The sequence below is a fragment of the Oenanthe melanoleuca genome, chromosome 25, assembly GCF_029582105.1.
Source record: "Oenanthe melanoleuca isolate GR-GAL-2019-014 chromosome 25, OMel1.0, whole genome shotgun sequence".
In the NCBI taxonomy this organism is placed as follows: Eukaryota; Metazoa; Chordata; class Aves; order Passeriformes; family Muscicapidae; genus Oenanthe; species Oenanthe melanoleuca.
This window is the reverse complement of record NC_079358.1, coordinates 6,730,647-6,754,483: the sequence shown is the minus strand read 5'-3', so window position 1 is coordinate 6,754,483 and position 23,837 is coordinate 6,730,647. Positions and strand designations below refer to the sequence as shown.

General features: G+C 59.8%; 1 protein-coding gene across 1 annotated transcript; it reads right to left on the bottom strand.

Annotated features, from left to right (window-relative positions):
- Positions 1-773: 773 nt before the first annotated feature.
- On the bottom strand, positions 774-23,788 carry CXXC1 (CXXC finger protein 1). Its single transcript, XM_056510435.1, has 15 exons — positions 23,687-23,788; positions 23,465-23,562; positions 22,625-22,725; positions 21,089-21,192; positions 19,510-19,665; positions 18,125-18,151; positions 16,755-16,904; positions 14,597-14,704; positions 13,195-13,379; positions 10,859-11,066; positions 8,572-8,682; positions 5,610-5,659; positions 4,775-4,871; positions 2,220-2,372; positions 774-947 (listed from the first exon to the last, which is right to left on the bottom strand). The coding sequence occupies exons 1-15, from the start codon at positions 23,777-23,779 to the stop codon at positions 807-809; spliced, it is 1,782 nt and encodes a 593-aa protein (XP_056366410.1). The 5' UTR covers positions 23,780-23,788; the 3' UTR covers positions 774-806.
- Between the last annotated feature and the right edge of the window lie 49 nt (positions 23,789-23,837).

Here is a 23,837-nt window from a genome sequence, read left to right as displayed (position 1 = left end):
CCGCCCTAAATGACTCCCCAAAACCGCCAGGGACCCCTCAATCTCCTCGAGGATGCTGCTCCCACCTCCCCCACCCAAAGGAGCCCCCAGAACCACCAGGGACCCCTCAATCTCCTCGAGGATGCTGTTCCCATTTCCCTCCACCCTAAGGAGCCCCCAAAACCACCAGGGACCCCTCAATCTCCTCCAGATCGCTGCTGCCATTTTACCCCCCCTGGGACCCCCTCAAAGTACCCCCAAAACCACCAGGGACCCATTTAATCTCCTCGAGGTTGTTGCTCCCATTTCCCCTCCTCAGGACCCCCTTAAGAGACCCCCGAAAACCACCAGGGACCCCTCAATCCCCCCAAGGATGCTGCTCCCATTGGCCCACCCACAAGACCCCCCTAAAGAACTCCCCAAAACTGCCCGGGACCCTTCAATCCCCCCCAAGGATGCTGCTCCCACTTCCCCCAGCCAGGACCCCCCAAAACCACCAGGGACCCCTCAATCTCCCCAAAGATGTCACTCCCATTTCCCCCACCCTCTAAGGAACCCCCCAAAATCTTTTCAGGACCCCCCCAGCCACCTCCAAGGCCAGCAAAGGGATCCCCACGAGCTCTGCAGGATCTGGAACTCCCAAAATTCCTCCAAAAGAGACCCCACAAGAGCCCCATGAACCCCACAGACAACCCCACAAATCCCAAAAATCCCAAACTGCACACCCGGTTTATTTGGGGACGGGGAAGAACCCAGGAATGGGGGTGTGAGGGGGGGGATGTGGGAGGGGTCTGGGGGTTTTTTGGGGGCCCCGGGGGGGTGGGTGGTCAGCGGTCCGAGCGCAGGTCCGTGGTCAGCGGGTCGTGCTGGATGGTTTGGTGCAGCATCAGCGCCAGCAGCCCCGCGCGGTTGGTCATGGCCGCCCGCACGTTGCGCTCCTGCTCGAACAGCTCGTCCAGCTTGTACCACTGCGGGGACAGGGACAGTGTGGGGACAGTGTGGGGACAGTGTGGGGACATGGACAGTGTGGGGACAGGGACAGTGTGGGATGGGGACAGGGACAGGGACAGTGTGGGGACAGGGACAGGGACAGTGTGGGGACAGTGTGGGGACAGTGTGGGGACAGTGTGGGGACAGGGACAGGGACAGGGACAGTGTGGGACAGTGTGGGGACAGCATGGGGACAGGGACAGTGTGGGGACAATGGGGACAGTGTGGGGACAGGGACAGTGTGGGGACAGTGTGGACAGGGACAGTGTCCTGCTCGAACTGCTTGTCCAGCTTGTACCACTGCGGGGACAGGGACAGTGTGGGGACAGGGACAGTGTGGGGACAGTGTGGGGACAGGGACAGGGACAGTGTGGGGACAATGGGGATAGGGACAGTGTCCTGCTCGAACAGCTCGTCCAGCTTGTACCACTGTGGGAAGGGACAGTGTGGGGACAGTGTGGGGACAGGGACAGGGACAGTGTGGGACAGGGACAGGGACAGTGTGGGACAGGGACAGTGTGGGACAGGGACAGTGTGGGGACAGTGTGGGGACAGGGACAGTGTGAGGACAGTGTGGGGACAGGGACATGGACAGTGTGGGAACAGTGTGGGGACAGGGACAGTGTGGGGACAGTGTGGGGACAGGGACATGGACAGTGTGGGAACAGTGTGGGGACAGGGACAGTGTCCTGCTCGAACTGCTTGTCCAGCTTGTGCCACTGCGGGGACAGGGACAGTGTGGGGACAGGGACAGGGACAGTGTGGGGACAGTGGGGACAATGGGGACAAGGACAGAGTGGGGACAGGGACAGGGACAGTGTGGGGACAATGGGGATAGGGACAGTGTCCTGCTCGAACAGCTCGTTCAGCTTGTACCACTGCGGGGACAGGGACAGTGTGGGGACAGTGTGGGGACAGTGTGGGTACACTCTGGGGACACTTTAGTGACACTTTGGGGACACCTTGGGGATACTCTGGTGACACTTTGGGAACACCCTGGCGACACTGTGGGGACACTGGGGACACACTGGTGACACCTTGGGGACACTTTAGGGACACCTTGGGGACACCCTGGTGACACTGAGGGGACACTCTGGTGACACTGAGGGGACACTGTGGGAACACTCTGGGCACACCCTGGTGACACCTTGGTGACACCCTGGTGACACCGTGGGGACACTTTAGTGACACTCTGGTGACACCCTGGGGACACTCTGGGGACACCCTGGGGACACTCTGGGGACACCCACCACGCGCACGCGCTCCAGGTCCACCTCGGCGCGGCGCAGCTTCTCCCAGCAGTAGTGACGGTGGCACTTGCGCTTGGGGACGCGGCAGAAATCGCCCGTCAGCTCGAAGACGTCGCGCACCAGCGGGCAGCCACACACCTCATCGGCGGGCACCTGGCAGGGCAGGGGTCAGGGACGGGCTGGGGGACACACAGACACCCTGGGGACACACAGACACCCTGGGGACACACACAGACACCCTGGGGACACACAGACACCCTGGGGACACACACAGACACCCTGGGGACACACACAGACACCCTGGGGACAGCCAGAGACACCTTCGGGACACACAGACACCCTGGGGACACAGAGACACCTTCAGGGACACACAGACACCCTGGGGACACACACAGACACCTCCAGGGACACAGAGACACCCTGGGGACACACAGACACCCTGGGGACACACACAGAGACACCCTGGAGACACTCAGAGACACCCTGGGAACACACACAGACACCCTGGAGACACACAGAGACACCCTGGGGACACAGAGACACCCTGGGGACACACAGAGACACCCTGGGGACACAGAGACACCCTGGGGATACAGAGACACCTTGGGGACAGCCAGAGACACCCTGGGAACACACAGAGACACCCTGGGGACACAGAGACACCCTGGGGACACTCAGAGACACCCTGGGGACACACACAGACACCCTGGGGACACTCAGAGACACCTCCAGGGACACAGAGACACCCTGGGGACACAGAGACACCCTGGGGACACACACAGAGACACCCTGGGGACACACATAGACACCCTGGGGACAGCCAGAGACACCCTGAGGACATACAGAGACAACTTCGGGACACACAGAGACACCCTGGGGACACACACAGACACCTTGGGGACAGCCAGAGACACTCTGGAGACACACAGAGACACCCTGGGGACACAGAGACACCCTGGGGACACACAGAGACACCCTGGGGACACAGAGACACCTCCAGGGACACACAGACACCCTGGGGACACAGAGAGACACCCTGGGGACACACAGAGACACCCTGGGGACACACAGAGACACTCTGGGGACACACAGAGACACCTTGGGGACACACAGAGACACCCTGGGGACACAGAGACACCTTCAGGGACACACAGACACCCTGGGGACACACACAGACACCTCCAGGGACACAGAGACACCCTGGGGACACACAGACACCCTGGGGACACACACAGAGACACCCTGGAGACACTCAGAGACACCCTGGGAACACACACAGACACCCTGGAGACACACAGAGACACCCTGGGGACAGCCAGAGACACCCTGAGGACACACACAGAGACACCTCCAGGGACACAGAGACACCCTGGGGACACACAGACACCCTGGGGACAGCCAGAGACACCCTGGGAACACACAGAGACACCTTGGGGACAGCCAGAGACACCCTGAGGACAGCCAGAGACACCCTGGGGACACACACAGACACCTCCAGGGACACAGAGACACCCTGGGGACACCCAGAGCCTCCAGGGACAGACACCCTGGGGACACAGAGACACCCTGGGGACACACAGAGACACCCTGGGGACACACACAGAGACACCCTGGGGACAGCCAGAGACACCTTCGGGACACACACAGAGACACCCTGGGGACACAGAGACACCTTCAGGGACACACAGACACCCTGGGGACACACACAGAGCCACCTCCAGGGACACAGAGACACCCTGGGGACACACACAAACACCTTGGGGACAGCCAGAGACACCCTGGGGACACACACAGACACCTTGGGGACAGCCAGAGACACCTGTGCCACCTCCAGGTCCTCCTCGGGGTCCTGGCAGTGTCCCTGTCCCACCCTGGGCACTGCTCCTGTCCTGGCCCCCTCTGTGCCCACCTTGGTGTCCCGAGTATTGTCCCTGTCCTGTCCCACCCTGTCCCCCAAGCCCCCCTGTGCCCACCTTGGGGGTCTCAGTATTGTCCTGGCCCTGCCCCTGCCCCCCAAACCCCCTGTGCCCACTCTGGGGGTCTCAGGATTGTCCTGGCACTGCCCCTGTGTCCCCAAACCCCCCATACCCAATCTGGGGGTCCCAGGATTGTCCTGGCACCGTCCCCCCAAACCCCCTCAAGCCCCCCCAAGCCCCATGTGCCCACTCTGGGGGTCCCAGGATTGTCCTGGCCCTGTACCCCAAGCCCCCCTGTGCCCACCTTGGGGGTCTCAGGATTGTCCTGGCCCTGCCCCAAACCCCTCAAACCCCCTGTGCCCACTCTGGGGGTCTCAGGATTGTCCTGGCACTGCCCCTGTGTCCCCAAACCCCCCATACCCACTCTGGGGGTCTCAGGATTGTCCTGGCACTGCTCCCCCAAACTCCCTCAAGCCCCCCCAAACCCCCCGTGCCCACCTTGGGGGTCTCAGGATTGTCCTGTCACTGCCCCTGTGTCCCCAAGCCCCCCATACCCCCTGTGCCCAATCTGGGGGTCTCAGGATTGTCCTGGCCCTGCCCCCCCAAACTCCCTCAAGCCCCCCCAAGCCCCCCGCCCACCTTGGGGTCCCGGGAGTGCTCCGGGCACAGCACCTGCAGCCTCTTGCAGTAGGTTTTGCTCTGGGGGTTGTAAACGTCACAGAACAGCCGGGTGGCCCTGGGGGGACACGAGAGGGGTCCTGAGTGGGGGGGGAATAGGGGGCTGAGGGACCCCTCCCCAAACAGCCACAACCCCCCTCAAACTCCTCCCAGGGTGCCCCTTCCCCAGGGTGGCACCCCCTCCCCAAAAAACCTCCCCTGGTGCTCCCCCCCACCATTTCCAGGAGGGTTTAGGGGGGCTGGGACCCCCCCAAAATTGCTCCCCACATATTCCCAGGAAGATTTAGGGGTCTGAGACCCCCCCCCCAAGCTGCTCCCCATCCTTCCCAGAAGGATTTAGGGGGGCTGGGACCCCCCCCTTGTCCCCAAAGACCCTCCCCAGGGTGACACCCCCTCCCCAGAAAGTCTCCCCTGGTGCTCCTCCCCTATTCACAGGAGGATTTTGGGGAGCTGGGACACCCCCCAAGGTGTTCCCCAACCTTCCCAGAAAGATTTAAGGGGGCTGGGACCCCCCCAAAATTGCTCCCCACCTATTCCCAGAAGGATTTAGGGGGGCTGGGACCCCCCCTTGCCCCCAAGGACCCTCCCCAGGGTGACACCCCCTCCCCAGAAAGTCTCCCCTGGTGCTCCTCCCCTATTCCCAGGAGGATTTTAGGGGTCTGAGACCCCCCGTAAATTGCTCCCCTCCTATTCCCAGGAGGATTTGGGGGGGCTGAGACTCCCCCAAGGTGTTCCCCACCCATTCCCAGGAGGATTTGGGGGTGCTGGGACCCCCCAGAGCCCCCTCCCCACTCACCCCTCGATGCGGGTGGGGTACATGGACCCGAAGGACGTTTGGCTCTCGTACTGCAATGGGGTGGGGGCGTCAAAAAGGGGGGTGGGACCCCCAAAATTCCCCCAAGGATCCTGTGGACCCCCAGAAGGACCTCCAGCCCCTATACAGCCCCCCCATGGCCCCACAGCCCCTATAGAGCCCCCCATGGGGTCCCCATGGCCCCACAGCCCCTATAGAGACCCCCAAAGTTCCTTCCCAGGGTCTCCCCAGCCCCCCTGAGCTGAGGAAAGGGATCCCCGTGGCCTCTGTGGGATCTGGGGGGTCCCGAAATTCCCCTAAAAGGGTCCCCCAGAAAATCCCACAGGAGCCCAGAGTGTGCCATGGGTGATCCCACAGATCCCATGGATGATCCCACAGATCCCAGAACCCACAGGAGCCCAGACTGCCATGGGTGATCCCACAGACCCCACAACGACCCCACAGATCCCACAATGACCCCACAGATCCCATGGACAATCCCACAGATCCCACAATGACCCAACAGATCCCATGGATGACCCCACAGATCCCGCAATGACCCCACAGATCCCACACAGATCCCATGGACAATCCCACAGATCCCACAATGACCCCACAGATCCCACAGATGATCCCAGAGATCTCCACAATGATCCCACAGATCCCACACAGATCCCATGGACAATCCCACAGATCCCACAATGACCCCACAGATCCCACAGATGATCCCAGAGATCTCCACAATGATCCCACAGATCCCACACAGATCCCATGGACAATCCCACAGATCCCCACAATGACCCCACAGATCCCACAATGACCCCACAGATCCCAGATACAACTCCATGGATGATCCCACACAGATCCCATGGACAATCCCACAGATCCCACAGATGATCCCAGAGATCCCCACAATGACCCCACAGATCCCACAAATGACCCTACAGATCCCATGGACAATCCCACAGATCCCACAATGACCCCACAGATCCCACAATGACCCCACAGATCCCAGATACAACTCCATGGATGATCCCACACAGATCCCATGGACAATCCCACAGATCCCATGGATGACCCCACAGATCCCACAAATGACCCCACAGATCCCACACAGATCCCATGGACAATCCCACAGATCCCCACAATGACGCCACAAATGATCCCAGATCCCACAATGACCCCACAGATCCCAGATAAAACACTATGGATTATCCCACACAGATCCCATGGACAATCCCACAGATCCCACAAATGACCCCACAGATCCCACAATGACCCCACAGATCCCAGATACAACTCCATGGATGATCCCACACAGATCCCATGGACAATCCCACAGATCCCATGGATGACCCCACAGATCCCACAAATTACCCCATAGATCCCACAATGACCCCACAGATCCCAGATACAACTCCATGGATGATCCCACAGATCCCACAACGACCCCACAGATCCCACACAGATCCCATGGACAATCCCACAGATGATCCCAGAGATCCCCACAATGACCCCACAGATCCCACAAATGACCCTACAGATCCCATGGACAATCCCACAGATCCCCACAATGACCCCACAAATGATCCCACAGATCCCACAAGTGACCCCACAGATCCCACAATGACCCCACAGATCCCAGATACAACTCCATGGATGATCCCACACAGATCCCATGGACAATCCCACAGATCCCATGGATGACCCCACAGATCCCACAACGACCCCACAGATGATCCCACACAGATCCCATGGACAATCCCACAGATCCCACAATGACCCCACAGATCCCACAGATGATCCCAGAGATCTCCACAATGATCCCACAGATCCCACACAGATCCCATGGACAATCCCACAGATACCACAGATGATCCCACAGATCCCCACAATGACCCCACAGATCCCACAAATGACCCTACAGATCCCATGGACAATCCCACAGATCCCACAATGACCCCACAGATACCAGATAAAACACTATGGATTATCCCACACAGATCCCATGGACAATCCCACAGATCCCATGGATGACCCCACAGATCCCACAAATGACCCCACAGATCCCACAACGACCCCACAGATCCCACACAGATCCCATGGACAATCCCACAGATCCCACAATGACCCCACACATCCCACAGATGATCCCGCAGATCCCCACAATGACCCCACAGATCCCCACAAATGATCCCACAGATCCCACAATGACCCCATGGATCCCAGATAAAACACCATGGATTATCCCACACAGATCCCATGGACAATCCCACAGGTCCCACAATGACCCCACAGATCCCACAGATGACCCCACAGATCCCAGATACAACTCCATGGATGATCCCACACAGATTCCATTGACAATCCCACAGATCCCACAATGACCCCACAGATCCCACAACGAGCCCACAGACCCCACAACGACCCCACAGATCCCACACAGATCCCATGGACAATCCCACAGATCCCCACAATGACCCCACAGATCCCACAATGACCCCACAGTTCCCACACAGATTCCATGGACAATCCCACAGGTCCCACAATGACCCCACAGATCCCACAAGTGACCCCACAGATCCCACAATGACCCCACAGATCCCAGATACAACTCCATGGATGATCCCACACAGATCCCATGGACAATCCCACAGATCCCACAATGACCCCACAGATCCCACAGATGATCCCAGAGATCTCCACAATGACCCCACAGATCCCACAACGACCCCACAATGACCCCACAGATCCCACAATGACCCCACAGATCCCACACAGATCCCACATCGACCCCACAAATGACCCCACAGATCCCACACAGATCCCATGGACAATCCCACAGATCCCATGGATGACCCCACAGATCCCACAACGACCCCACAGACCCCACAACGACCCCCCCAGCCCCCAGGACCCCCCGAGGCGCCCCCAAACCCCCCCAGCCCCAGGATTTTGGGGTCACCTTGGCGTAGCAGCGCTCCATGTGCCTCAGGGCCACCTTGGGGTTGATGGGGTGGCCGCAGGACACGCAGAAGATCTGCAGGTCCGTGTCCTCGCTGTCCCCCTCCGTGCTCTGGGGCACAGCGGGGTCAGGGGGGCACCCCAAGCCTTGGGGGCACCCCAAGGGTGTTCCAGGGGTTTGGGGTTTGGGGGGGGGTCCAGGTGTTCATGGGGGAACTCAGGGATTTGGGGGATGCTCAAGGGGGGATCCAAAATGGGGAGAATTAAAGGATTTGGGGTTCCCAGATCTCCAGGAGCTCCAGGGGACCCAAAATAGAGAATTAAAGGATTTGGGGTTCCCAGATCTCCAGGGGACCCAAAATGGGGAGAATTAAAGGATTTGGGGTTCCCAGATCTCCAGGGGACCCAAAATGGGGAGAAATAAAGGATTTGGGGTTCCCAGATCTCCAGGGGACACAAAATGGGGAGAATTAAAGGATTTGGGGTTCCCAGATCTCCAGGGGACACAAAATGGGGAGAATTAAAGGATTTGGGGTTCCCAGATCTCCAGGGGACCCAAAATAGAGAATTAAAGGATTTGGGGTTCCCAGATCTCCATGGGACCCAAAATGGGGAGAATTTAAGGATTTGGGGTTCCCAGATCTCCAGGGGACCCAAAATGGGGAGAATTTAAGGATTTGGGGTTCCCAGATCTCCAGGAGACCCAAAATGGGGAGAATTTAAGGATTTGGGGTTCCCAGATCTCCAGGGGACCCAAAATGGGGAGAATTAAAGGATTTGGGGTTCCCAGATCTCCAGGGGACCCAAAACAGAGAATTAAATGATTTGGGGTTCCCAGATCTCCAGGGGACACAAAACTGAGAATTAAAGGATTTGGGGTTCCCAGATCTCCAGAGGACCCAAAATGGGGAGAATTAAAGGATTTGGGGTTCCCAGATCTCCAGGAGACCCAAAATGGGGAGAATTAAAGGATTTGGGGTTCCCAGATCTCCAGGGGACCCAAAACAGAGAATTAAATGATTTGGGGTTCCCAGATCTCCAGGGGACACAAAACTGAGAATTAAAGGATTTGGGGTTCCCAGATCTCCAGGAGACCCAAAATGGGGAGAATTAAAGGATTTGGGGTTCCCAGATCTCCAGGGGACCCAAAATAGAGAATTAAATGATTTGGGGTTCCCAGATCTCCAGGGGACACAAAACTGAGAATTAAAGGATTTGGGGTTCCCAGATCTCCAGGAGCAGGATGTGGGTGGCCAGGGGAGCAGAGGGGTCTCAAAAGGGGACCCAAAATGGGGCGAATTAAAGGATTTTTGGGGTCCCCACCCTGCAGCAACCCCGGGGGGTGCCCAGGGGAACACAAGGACCTCAAAGGGGACCCAAAATGGGGAGAATTAAAGGATTTGGGGTTCTCAGATCTCCAGGAGCAGCATATGGGTGGCCAGGGGAACACAAGGACCTCAAAAGGGACCCAAAATGGGGCGAATTAAAGAATTTTTGGGGTCCTCACCCCCCAACAGCCTCGGGGGATGCCCAGGTGTACCCAGGGGAACAGAAGGATCTCAAAGGGACCCAAAATGGGGAGAATTAAAGGGTTCTTGGGGACACTCAGGAGTCTACGAAGAACCACAAGGGATCTCAAGAGGGACCCAAAACGGGGAGAATTAAAGAATTTGGGGTTCCCAGATCTCCAGGATCTGCATGTGGGTGCCCAGGTGTGCCCAGGGGAACAGAAGGATCTCAAAGGGACCCAAAATGGGGCGAATTAAAGGATTTTTGGGGTCCTCACCCCCCAACAGCCTCAGGGGATGCCCAGGTGTACCCAGGGGAACAGAAGGATCTCAAAGGGACCCAAAATGGGGAGAATTAAAGGATTTTTGGGGTCCCCACCCCCCAGCAGCCCCGGGGGGCGCCCAGGGGAACACAAGGACCTCAAAGGGGACCCAAAATGGGGAGAATTAAAGGGTTCTTGGGGACACTCAGGAGTCTACGAAGAACCAGAAGGGATCTCAAGAGGGACCCAAAACGGGGAGAATTAAAGAATTTGGGGTTCCCAGATCTCCAGGATCTGCATGTGGGTGCCCAGGTGTGCCCAGGGGAGCAGAAGGGTCTCAAGAGGGACCCAAAATGGGGCGAATTAAAGAATTTTTGGGGTCCTCACCCCCCAACAGCCTCGGGGGGATGCTCAGGTGTACCCAGGGGAACAGAAGGATCTCAAAGGGACCCAAAATGGGGCGAATTAAAGGATTTTTGGGGTCCCCACCCCCCAGCAGCCCCGGGGGGGCGCCCACCTCCTCGTCCTCGCGGGGCGGGTGGCCCTTGGCGCGGGCGATGAGCCCCTCGAGCTCGTGGAAGCGCCGCTCCATCTCCTGCAGCCGCAGCCGCGCCTGGTGCTGCTCGCGCCGGATGCGCTCCAGCAGCCGCTTGCCGTGCTCCTCCGCCACGCAGGGGCTCTGCTGCCACTGCTGGATGCGCTGCGGCAGGATCTCGTAGATCCGGCTGGGAGGAGAGGAAAGGGTTAATGGGGGATGTGGGATCAATGGGATCCACTGCTGGATGCGCTGGGGGAGGATCTCGTAGATCCAGCTGGGAGGGGAGGAAAGGGTTAATGGGGGGTGTGGGATCAATGGGATCTGCTCTGATAGGATCTCGTAGATCCGGCTGGGAGAGGGGGGAAAGGGTTAATGGGGGATGTGGGATCAATGGGATCCACTGCTGGATGCGCTGGGGGAGGATCTCGTAGATCCTGCTGGGAGGAGAGGAAAGGGTTAATGGGGGATGTGGGATCAATGGGATCCACTGCTGCATGCGCTGGGGGAGGATCTCGTAGATCCGGCTGGGAGGGGAGGAAAGGGTTAATGAGATCCACTGCTGGATCTGCTGCAGCAGGATGTCGTACATCCGGCTGGGAGCAGGGGGGAAAGGGTTAATGGGATTCACTGCTGGATGCGCTGCAGCAGGATCTCGTAGATCCGGCTGGGAGTGGGGGGGAAAGGGTTAACGGAGACCCCAAGATCCACTGGTGAATCTGCTGTGACAGGATCTCATAGATCCAGCTGGGAGTGGGGAGAGGAAAGGGTTAATGGGGGCTGTGGGATTACTGGGGTGCACTGGTAAATCTGCTGGGGAAGGTTCTTGTTGATCCAGCAAGGATTGGGGGTGAGGAAAGGGTTAATGGGGGTCTCCAGGATCACTGGGATCTGCTCTGACAGGATCTCGTAGATCCAGTTGGGATTTGGAGAGAGGAAAGGGTTAATGGGGGCTGTGGGATCACTGGGATCCACTGCTGGATCTGCTGTGGCAGGATCTGTTCATATAACTGGTTTATACTGGTCTATACTGGTCTGTGCTGGTCTATACTGCCTTCTACCACTCTGTACTGGTCTACACCGGTCTGTACTGTTTCATACTGGTCTATACTGGTCCATACTGGTCTATACTAGTCTGTACCATTCTATACCGCTCTATACCAGTCTGTACCACCCTGCACTGGTTCATACTGGTCCGTACTGGTCTGTACCATTCTATACTGCTCCATACCAGTCCATACCACCCTGCACTGGTCCATACTGGTCCACACTGGTCCGTACTGGTCTGTATAATTCTATACCAGTTTATACCGTTCTATACCAGTCCATACCACCCCACACTGGTCCATACTGGCCTATACTGGTTTATACCACTCCATACCAGTCTGCACTGCCCCGCATTGATCCATACTGGTCTATACTAATCTGTACTGGTTTACACTGGTCTATACCATTCTATACCATTTTGTACTGGTTTTTATCAGTCTATACCAGTCTGTATTGTCCTGCACTGGTCTATACTGGTCTGTACTGGTCTATACCATTCTATACCTGTTTATACCAGTCCGCCCCACCCATCACTGGTCCATACTGGTCCGTACTGATCTGTACCATACTATACTAGTTTATACTGCTCCATACCAGTCTGTACCACCCCACACTGGTCCATACTGGTCTATACTGGCCTATACCGTTCTATACCTGTTTATACCAGCCCATACCAGTCTGTACTGCCCCGCCCTGGTCCATACTGGTCCGTACTGGTCCGTACTGGTGGGCACTCACTTGGCAGCCAGTTTGATGCCGCAGGCCTCGCTGCAGTACTTGGAGGGCGGCCGCGCCGGCCGGGTGCAGCAATCTATACCAGTCTGTACTGTCCTGCACTGGTCTATACTGGTCTGTACTGGTCTATACTATTCTATACCTGTTTATACCAGTCCGCCCCACCCCGCACTGGTCTGTACCATTCTATACCATTCCATGCTAGTTTATACCGCTCCATACCAGTCCGCCCCACCCCACACTGGTTCATACTGGTCCGTACTGGTCTGTACCATTCTATACTAGTTTATACCACTCCATAGCAGTCTGTACCACCCCACACTGGTCCATACTGGTCCGTACTGGTCTGTACTATTCTACACCATTCTATACTAGTTTATACCACTCCATACCAGTCTGTACCACCCCACACTGGTGCATACTGGTCTATACTTGCCTATACTGCTCTATACCTGTTTATACCAGCCCATACCAGTCTGTACTGCCCCGCCCTGGTCCATACTGGTCCGTACTGGTCCGTACTGGTGGGCACTCACTTGGCAGCCAGTTTGATGCCGCAGGCCTCGCTGCAGTACTTGGAGGGCGGCCGCGCGGGCCGGGTGCAGCCGGGGCCCAGGCACTGGTGCAGCCCCGCGGGGTCGCGCGCGTCGGCGCGCTCGGGGTGCCCGCGGCGCTCGCGGTGCCGCGCCCGCTGCCGGTGCCGCTTGTAGCGCTCCTCCTTCTGCACCAGTAAAGCCCAGTTAGAACCAGTGACCTCCCAGTAATCCCCAGTAAACAGCCAGAGTGCTCCCAGTAACCCCCAGTAACCACCCAGAGCGCTCCCAGTGACCCCCAGTAACCACCCAGAGCGCTCACGGTGCCGCACGCACTGCCAGTGCCGCTTGTAGCGCTCCTCCTTCTGCACCAGTAAAGCCCAGTTAGAACCAGTGACCTCCCAGTAACCCCCAGTAAACACCCAGAGTGCTCCCAGTAACCCCCAGTAACCACCCAGAGCGCTCCCAGTGCCACACCCGCTGCCGGTGCCGCTTGTAGCGCTCCTCCTTCTGCACCAGTAAAGCCCAGTTAGAACCAGTGACCTCCCAGTAACCCCCAGTAACCTCCCAGTAGCCTCCCAGTGACCTCCCAGTAACTCCCAGTGGCTCTCCCAGCAACCCTTGGAGCTGCCCAGTAACTCCCAGTAACTCCCAGCAGCTCCCAGTGGCTCCCAGTGGCTCTCCCAGCAACTCTTGGAGCCTCCCAGCAACTCCCAGAGCCCTCCCAGCAACTCCCAGTGGCTCTCCCAGCAACTCTTGGAGCCTCCCAGCAACTCCCAGAGCCCTCCCAGTAACTCCCAGTGGCTCTCCCAGCAACTCTTGGAGCCTCCCAGCAACTCCCAGTAACTCCCAGTAACTCCCAGTGGCTCCCAGATGCCCTCCCAGTAACTCCCAGCAGCTCCCCAGTGGCTCTCCCAGCAACTCTTGGAGCCTCCCAGCAACTCCCAGTAACTCCCAGTAACTCTCAGCAGCTCCCAGTGGCTCTCCCAGCAACCCTTGGAGCTGCCCAGTAACTCCCAGTAGCTCCCAGTGGCTCCCAGATGCCCTCCCAGTAACTCCCAGCAGCTCCCCAGTGGCTCTCCCAACAACTCTTGGAGCCTCCCAGCAACTCCCAGTAGCTCCCAGTGGCTCTCCCAGCAACTCTTGGAGCCTCCCAGCAACTCCCAGTAACTCCCAGCAGCTCCCAGTGGCTCTCCCAGCAACCCTTGGAGCTGCCCAGTAACTCCCAGTAGCTCCCAGTGGCTCCCAGATGCCCTCCCAGTAACTCTCAGCAGCCCCCAGTGGCCCTCCCAGCAACCCTTAGAGCCTTCCAGTAACTCCCAGCAGTTCCCAGCAGTTCCCAGCAGCTCCCAGTAGCCCCCAGTTGCCCTCCCAGCAGCTCCCAGTAGCCCCCAGTGCCCCCCACCTTCTTGTCGGATTTCTTCTCCCTGCGCTTGACGTGTTTCACCTTCACGGCGCGTTTGCGCAGGACGGGGTCCAGGAACGGCGCGTCCTCGGCGTCACTCAGCCAGGGCTGGGGACACGAGGGGACATCAGGGGGCACGAGGGGACAGCAGGGGACACGCTGGGGTCATGAGGGGACACGCTGGGACACGAGGGGACATGTGGGGACACCGGGGTGACAGCCCCGATGTGCCTCAGAGTGTGGCCTGTGAAGGGACACGTGGGGACAACGCGGCCTGAGGTGACTCAGGTGTGGGGACGTGCCAGGACACGCTTGGGGACATTTGGGGACACATTTGGGGACATCTGGGGACACTCTTTGGGTCATATCTCAGGGCACGGCCTGGTGTGGGGACATTTGGGGACACGGGGACATTTGGGGACATGGCTCAGAGTGTGGTCTGGTGTGGGGACATTTGGGGACACGCTTGGGGACACTTGGGGACATGTCCTGACATGCCAGGACATGCTTGGGGACATTTGGGGACATATCTCAGGGCACAGCCTGGTGTAGGGACATGCCAGGACACACTTGGGGACATTTGGGGACACATTTGGGGACATTTGGGAACACGGCTCAGGGCATGGCCTGGTGTGGGGACACCTGGGGACACTTGGGGACATGTCTTGGAGCGTGGCCTGGTGTAGGGACATGCCAGGACACACCTCAGGGCACCATGGGGACATGTCCTGACATTCTTGGGGACATTTGGGGACGCACCTTGGAGTGTGGCCTGGTGTGGGGACGTGTCAGGACACGCCTGGGGACACATTTGGGGACATTTGGGGACACGCCTCAGGGCACAGCCCAGTGTGGGGACATTCTGGGACACGTCTGGGGACATCTGGGGACACACTTGGGGACATTTGGGGACACACGCCCTGACAGGGACTGTGAGGACACGTCCTGACACACCTGAAGCTCAACTTAACACACACAAAACCAGCCCTAAACAGCCTAAAACAGTTTTTGGGGTCCCAGGGGGGCAGTTTTGGGGGTCCCAGTTTCGTTTCTGGGGGTCCCAGTTTCGTTTTGGGGTCCCAGTGCAGTTTTGGGGTTCCCAGGGGTGGAGTTTTTGAGGGACCTTTTTCAGTTTTGGGGGTCCCAATTTCGTTTTTGGGGTCCCACTTTAGTTTTTGAGGGTCCTGGTGCAGTTTTGGGGGTCCCAGTTCAGTTTTTGGCGATCCCAGTTTTGTTTTTGGGGGTCCTGGTGCAGTTTTTGGGATCCCAGTTTAATTTTGGGGGTCCCAGTTTAGTTTTTGGGGTCCTGGTGCCGTTTTTGGGATCCTGGTGCAGTTTTGGGGGTCCCAGTTTAGTTTTTGGGGGTCCCAGTGCTATTTTTGGGATTCCAGTTTAATTTTTGGGGGTCCCAGTTTCATTTTTTGGGTTCCCGGTGCCGTTTTTGGGGGTCCCGGTGCCATTTTTTGGTATCCCAGTTTCATTTTTGGGGGTCCCAGTTTCATTTTCTGGGGGTCTCGGTGCCCTTTTTGGGGTCCTAGTGCAGTTTTGTGCTCCCAGTTTAGTTTTTGGGGTCCCGGTGCCAGTTTTGGGATCCCAGTTTCATTTTTGGGGGTCCCAGTTTCGTTTTTGGGGGTCCCAGTTTCATTTTTTGGGGTCCCGGTGCCGTTTTTTGGAGTTCCCAGTTTTGTTTTTGGGGTTCCTAGTTTCGCTTTTGGGGGTCCCGGTACCCTTTTAGGGGTTCCCAGTTTCATTTTTGGGGTTCCCAGTTTCGTTTTTGGGGGTCCCAGTTTCATTTCTGGGGGTCCCGGCGCCGTTTTTGGGGGTCCCGGCGCCGTTTTTGGGGGTCCCAGTTTCATTTTTTGGGGTCCCGGTGCCGTTTTTTGGGATCCCAGTTTCATTTTTGGGGTTCCCAGTTTCGTTTTTGGGGTCCCGGTGCCATTTTTGGGGTCCCGGTGCAGTTTAGTGCTCCCAGTTTAGTTTTTGGGGTCCCGGTGCCATTTTTGGGGGTCCCAGTTTCATTTTTGGGGGTCCCGGTGCCGTTTTTGGGGGTCCCAGTTTCATTTTTTGGGGTCCCGGTGCCGTTTTTGGGGATCCCAGTTTCATTTTTGGGGGTCCCAGTTTCGTTTTTGGGGTCCCTTGGCAGTTTTGGGGCGCTCACCAGGCCGTGCTCGTCGAAGGCGCCGGCGCAGAGCTCCTGGTAGAGCCGGGGGTCGAGGGGCAGCTCCTCGTCCGAGAGGCTCTCAGGGGGCCCCGGCCCCCCCAGCTGCGCCTTCAGCAGCTCCAGGTCCCCCTCGCGCCCCCGCGCCAGCTGGGGGGGGGTCAGCACCGCCAGGGACCCCTGGGACCCCCCCCGTGGCACCCCTGGGACCCCCATGGCACCCCTGGGACCCTGTTGGGACCCCCGGGACCCCCCCAGTGGCACCCCTGGGACCCCCAATGGCACCCCTGGGACCCTGTTGGGACCCCCCCAATGGCACCCGTGGGACCCCCAATGGCACCCCTGGGACCCCCCAGTGGCACCCAGGGATCCCCAATGGCACCCCAGGGACCCTCTTGGGACCCCCAGGACCCCCCCAATGGCACCCCAGGGACCCTCTTGGGACCCCCAGGACCCCCCCAATGGCACCCGTGGGACCCCCATGGCACCCCTGGGACCCCCCAGGACTCCCCATCACACCCCCTCAGGACATCCTCATCAGCTGGGGGGGGGTCAGCACTGCCAGGGAGCCCCAGGACCCCCCCAGTGGCACCCCTGGGACCCCCCAATGGCACCCCTGGGACCCCCCATGACTCCCATGGGACCCCAATGGCACCTCTGGGACCCCCCCATCACACCCCCTCAGGACATCCTCATCAGCTGGGGGGGGGGGGGGGGCGTCAGCACCGCCAGGGAGCCCCAGGACCCCCCCAGTGGCACCCCTGGGACCCCCCAGTGGCACCCCGGGACCCCCCATGGCACCCATGGGACCCCAATGGCACCTCTGGGACCCCCCCATCACACCCCCCCAGGACATCCTCATCAGTTGGGGGGGGTCAGCACCATCAGGGACCCCCTGGGACCCCACCAATGGCACCCCAGGGATCCCCATGGCACCCCTGGGATCCCCCCCTCACACCCCCCAGGACATCCTCATCAGCTGGGGGGGGTCAGCACAGCCAGGGACCCCCCCCATGGTACCCCAGAGACCACCCTGGCCTCCCCCTTGGGGTCCTGCACCAGCTGAGGCGGGGGGTCAGCACTGCCAGGGACCCCCCAGGACCCCCCAATGGCACCCCTGGGACACCCCTGGGACACCCCTGGGACCCGTGGCACCCACCTGGGACCCTCTTGGGATCTCCAGGACCCCCCCAAGCCACCCCAGGGACCCCCTTGCACCAACTGGGGAGGGGTCAGCACTTTCCTGGGCACCCCCACCCCTGCACCCCAGGGGGATGGAGGATTTTGGGGTGTCCCTCCCCAGGGGGGGGGTCTGGGGTCCCTGTGCCCCTCCCCCTCCCCTCCCCTCCCCCAGGGCCCCCAGCACTCACCGAGGTGGGGAAGTACTTGTAGGACTCCTGTGGGGACAGAGGGGACACGTCAGGGAGATGGCAGGGCGGGGACAGAGGGACAGGGGACATGGGGACAGAGAGACAGGACAGAGGGACAGGACAGAGGGACAGGGGACATGGGGACATGGGGACAGAGAGACAGACAGACAGAGGGACAGGCGGACATGGGGACAGAGGGACAGGGGACATGGGGACATGGGGACAGAGGGACAGGGGACATGGGGACAGAGGGACAGGGGACAGGGGACATGGGGACATGAGTGTGACACATCAGGGACGTGGCACAAGGTGACACAGAGACACGAGGACGGAGTGAGACGGTGACAAAGGATGTGTCATGACACGGGACATGGTGACAAGGGGACACGGGACACAGGGACAGAGGGACAGAGGGACAGAGGGACAAGATGGAACGGCAACAAGGGACACGGGACAGGGTGACAAAGGGACATGAGGCAGTGACAGAGCCACACGATAGGGACACAGTGACAAAAAGCCACATTGGGGACACAATGGGGACACTCTGGGGACACATTAGGGACACATTAGGGATGCTCTGGGGACACATTAGGGACACATTGGGAACACACTGGGGACAGGTTGGGGACACCTTGGGGACACACTGGGGACACATTTGAGACACTCTAGGAACATGTTTGGGACACATTGGAGACACACTGGGGACACATTAAGGACACACACTGGAAACACATTGGGAACACACTGGGGATACCTTAGGGACACTTTGGGGACATTCTGGGGACACATTAAGGACATGTCGGGGACACATTGGGGATATTCTGGGGACACATTAAGGACACACTGGGGACACTCTGGGGACACATTAAGGACATGTTGAGGACATTGGGGGGACACTCACAGGACACCTTGGGGACACCTTAGGGACACCTTGGGGACACGCTGGGGTCACATTAAGGACACGTTGGAGAAACACTGGGGACACATTGGGAACACATTGGGGACACATTAAGGACACATTGGAGACACATTAGGGACACATTGGGGACACCTTGGGGACACACTGGGGATACCTTGGGGACACGCTGGGGACACATTGGGGACATTCTGGGGACACACTGGGGACACATTAAGGACACGTTGGGGACACACTGGGGACATGCTGGGGACACACTGGGGACACATTAAGGACACACACCGGAGACACACTGGGAACACGCTGGGGATACCTTAGGGACACATTGGGGACACACTGGGGACACATTAAGGACACGTTGGGGACACACTGGAGACACACTGGGGACACTCTGGGGACATATTAAGGACACTCTGGAGACACACTGGGGACACCATGGGGACACTTTGGGACACTTTTCCAGGCTCACCCGCGCCCGCAGCTGGCACTGCCGCAGCCGGCACTTCTGGCGGATCTTGTTGGGGCCCCCGAATTTCTTCATGTCCCGGCAGAAGTCGCACTGGCCGCAGTCCTCGGGGCGCCGGCACGCCTCGCACTCGCCACACATCCGGGCTGAGCGCTTGATCTGGGACAGGCACCCCGAAAACAGGGTCAGGGACCCCGAAAATGGGGATCAGGAACCTCGAAAATGGGATCAGGCACCCCAAAAACCAACGTGGGTACCCCAAATCCCACCAGGGACATCCCTGCCTCACACTCACCACACATCCGGGCTGAGCGCTTGATCTGGGACAGGCACCCCGAAAATGGGGTCAGGAACCCCAAAAATGGGGTCAGGGACCCCGAAAATGGGGTCAAGAACCCCGAAAATGGGGTCAAGAACCCCGAAAATGGGGTCAGGCACCCCAAAAACCAACTGGGGTACCCCAAATCCCACCAGGGATACCCCAAATCCCACCAGGGACATCCCTGCCTCACATTCGCCACACATCCGGGCTGAGCGCTTGATCTGGGACAGGCACCCCGAAAACAGGGTCAGGGACCCCAAAAATGGGGATCAGGAACCTCGAAAATGGGGTCAAGAACCCCGAAAATAGGGTCAGGAACCCCGAAAATGGGGTCAGGCACCCCAAAAACCAACTGGGGTACCCCAAATCCCACCAGGGATACCCCAAATCCCACCAGGGACATCCCTGCCTCACATTCGCCACACATCCGGGCTGAGCGCTTGATCTGGGACAGGCACCCCGAAAATGGGGTCAGGGACCCCGAAAATGGGGTCAGGAACCCCGAAAATGGGGTCAGGCACCCCAAATCCCACCAGGGACATCCCTGCCTCGCACTCGCCACACATCCGGGCTGAGCGCTTGATCTGGGACAGGCACCCCGAAAACGGGGTCAGGGACCCCAAAAATGGGGATCAGGAACCTCGAAAATGGGATCAGGCACCCCAAAAACCAACGTGGGTACCCCAAATCCCACCAGGGACATCCCTGCCTCACACTCACCACACATCCGGGCTGAGCGCTTGATCTGGGGTCAGGCACCCCAAAAACAGGGTCAGGCACCCCAAAAAATGGAAATCAGGAACCCCAAAAATGGGATCAGGCACCCCAAAAACGGGATCAGAACCCCAGAAATGGGGTCAGACACTGCAAAAATGGGGTCAAGCACCTCAAAAATGGAGCCAGGAACCCCGAAAATGGGGTCAGACACCCCAAATCCCACCAGGAACACCCTTGCCTTGCACTCACCACACATCTGAGTGCCTGATCTGGGGTCAGGCACCCCAAAAACGGGATGAGACACTCCAAAAAACGCGGTCAGACACCCCAAAAATTTTCCTGGGATACTTCAAAACACACCCAGGGCACCCCAAAACCCAACCTGGGGGTATCTGAGGCACCTGGAGAGGATCAGGGGTCCCCCAAATCCCCACTGAGCCCTCTGGTGCACCCCAAATCCCCATCCTCAGGGACTCAGGACTCCCCCCAGATGTTGGGGTGCCCCCAGATGTTGGGGTGCCCCCTCAGTGGGGTGCCCCCCACCTTGGCAGCCCGGCCCTGCTCCAGCTCCTGGCCCTTGTTGCCCTCGTGCTCCTTCTCCCGCCACTTCTTGTGCCGGTAGCGGATCTCCAGAGACGGGTCCTTCTCTGGGGGAGGGGGCACCGAGGGGTCAGGGGGACCCCGACCCCCTCCCCACCCCAAAAAACAGCCAGAGCCCCCCCAGAAATGGGCACCAGTACCTGCCCTGTGCCCCCAAATTGGAGTCTGGTGTCTGGGACCACCCAAAACCCACCCGGCCCCACCCAAATCCCTCAGAGCCCCCAGCCCCTCTCACTGTGGCACTGCCACTCCTGGGTGGTCCCCCTGAGCCCTCCCAGAGCCCCCCAAAGCCCTCCCTGAGCCCCCCAAAGCTCCCCCAAGCCCCCCCCCCCGAGTCCCCCAAAGCTCCCCAAAACCCCTCCAGAGCTCCCAGCCCCTCTCACGGCTTCACTGTCACTCCTGAGCCCTCCCAGAGCCCCCCAGAGCCCCTCAGAGCCCCCCCAGATCCCTCTCAGAGCCCCATAAAGCCCCCCAGAGCCCCCTCAGAACACCCCCAAAGTCCCTCAAAGCCCCCAGATCCCTCCCCGAGCCCCATAAAGTCCCCCAGAGCCCCTCAGAGCCCCCTGAGAAGACCCCCAAAGCCCTCCAGAGCCCCTCAAAGCCCCTCCCCGAGCCCCCCAAAGCCCTCCCCAAGCCCCCCAGAGCCTCCCAAAGCCCCTCTCCAAGCCCCTCCCAGCTCCTCAGAGCCCCCCAAAACCCCTTCCCGAGCCCCCCAAAGCCCCCTCAGAGCCCTCCAAAGCCCTCTCCGAGCCCCCCAGAGCCCCCCCAGAACACCCCCAAAGCCCCTCAGAGCCCCACAAAGCCCTCCCCAAGCTCCCCCGAGCCCCCCAACGCTCCCCCAAAGCCCCCCAGAGCCTCTCAGAGCCCCCCCAAAGCCCTCCCAGAACACCCTCAAAGGCCCCCAGAGCCCCCTCAGAACACCCCCAAAGCCCCCCAGATCCCCCCAAAGCCCCACAAAGCCCCTCAGAGCCCCCCAAAGCCCCCTCAGAACACCCCCAAAGCCCCTCAGAGCCCCACAAAGCCCTCCCCAAGCTCCCCCAAAGGCCCCCAGAGCCCCCCCAAAGCCCTCTCAGAACACCCTCAAAGGCCCCCAGAGCCCCCTCAGAACACCCCCAAAGCCCCCCAGATCCCCCCAAAGCCCTCTCAGAACACCCTCAAAGGCCCCCAGAGCCCCCTCAGAACACCCCCAAAGCCCCCCAGATCCCCCCAAAGCCCCACAAAGCCCTCTCAGAACACCCCCAAAGCCCCTCAAGAGTCCCCCAAAGCCCTTCAAAGCCCCTCAGAGCCCCCCAAAGCCCCCTCAGAACACCCCCAAAGCCCTTCAGATCCCCCTAGAGCCCCTCAAAGCCCCTCAGGGCCCCCCAAAGCCCTCCCTGAGCTCCATCGAGCCCCCCAAATCCCCTCCCCGAGCCCCCCCGAGTCCCCCAGAGCCCCCCCAAGCCCTCCCCTCGCCCCCGTCCCCCCCCCCCAGCCCCTCACCGCGGCACTGCCGGCAGTACCACTCCCGGATGGCCTTGGCCATGCGCTCGGTGATGTTGATGCAGTCCCCATGGAACCACTCGTTGCAGTTGTCGCAGCCGCTGTGGGACGGGGGGGGGGGAGGACACACCGAGACCCTCAGCAGGGCAGCCCCCCAAAGCCCCCCCCAGGGGATCCTGAGCCCCCTCCCCGCTTCAAGGGATCCCCCCCCCCCAACACCCCCAGGGGCCAAGACAAGCCGGGACCACCCCCAAATCCCACCCTGAGACCCCCAGAGCTGTGTCCTCCCCCTCCTTAAAACCCCCGCAGATCTGTGACCCACCCCAGACCCCCCTCACATCCTGAAACAGTTGGAGACCCTCCCTCAAATCCTCACACAGGTGGCGACCCCCCCTCCCATCCTCACAGAGGTGGGGACCCCCTGCTCCTCCCTCACACCCTGACACAATTCGGGACCCCCCAGACCCTCCTCACATCCTGAAACAGTTGGAGACCCTCCCTCAAATCCTCACACAGGTGGAGACCCCCCCTCCCATCCTCACAGAGGTGGGGACCCCCAGACCCTCCCTCATATCCTGAAACATTTGAGGAGCCCCAGACCCCCTCACATCCTGAAACAGTTGGGGACCCCCCCCTCATATTCTGACACAGTTGAGGACACCCCCATTTCCCCCTCACATTTTGATACAGTTCGGGACCTCTCAGAAATCCCCCTCATATCCTGGCACAGCTGCGACCCCCCAGACCTTCCCTCACACCCTACACAGTTGGAGACCCCCTCAGACCCCCCCTCACACCCTGACACAGTTGCGGACCCCAACGCCCCCGTTCCCCCCTCACATCATGAAGCAGTTGATGTCCGGTTTGCGGCACACGCAATAAACCGGCGCATTCTCCTCGCCGCCCGGGGCCGCCTCCGCGTCCGAGAATTCGCTGTCCTGAGGGGGGATAATGGCGGGGGGTGTCACCCACACACCTCACACACCCCGCCCCCCCCGCAATCCCCTCAGCCCCGCTCCGCAAACCCGCCCAGGCCGCACAAACCCCGAGCTCCCCCCTCACCATCGCTGCCGCCGCCACCGAGCGACGCTCCGGGCTAGGCCCAACCCCGGCCGGAAGCGGGGGCGTGCTCAACTTCCGCTTCCGGTTAATCATGGCGGCGGCCTGGGGAGAGCGATGGCGGCGGCAACATGGGGGCCGCCATGTTTGGGGG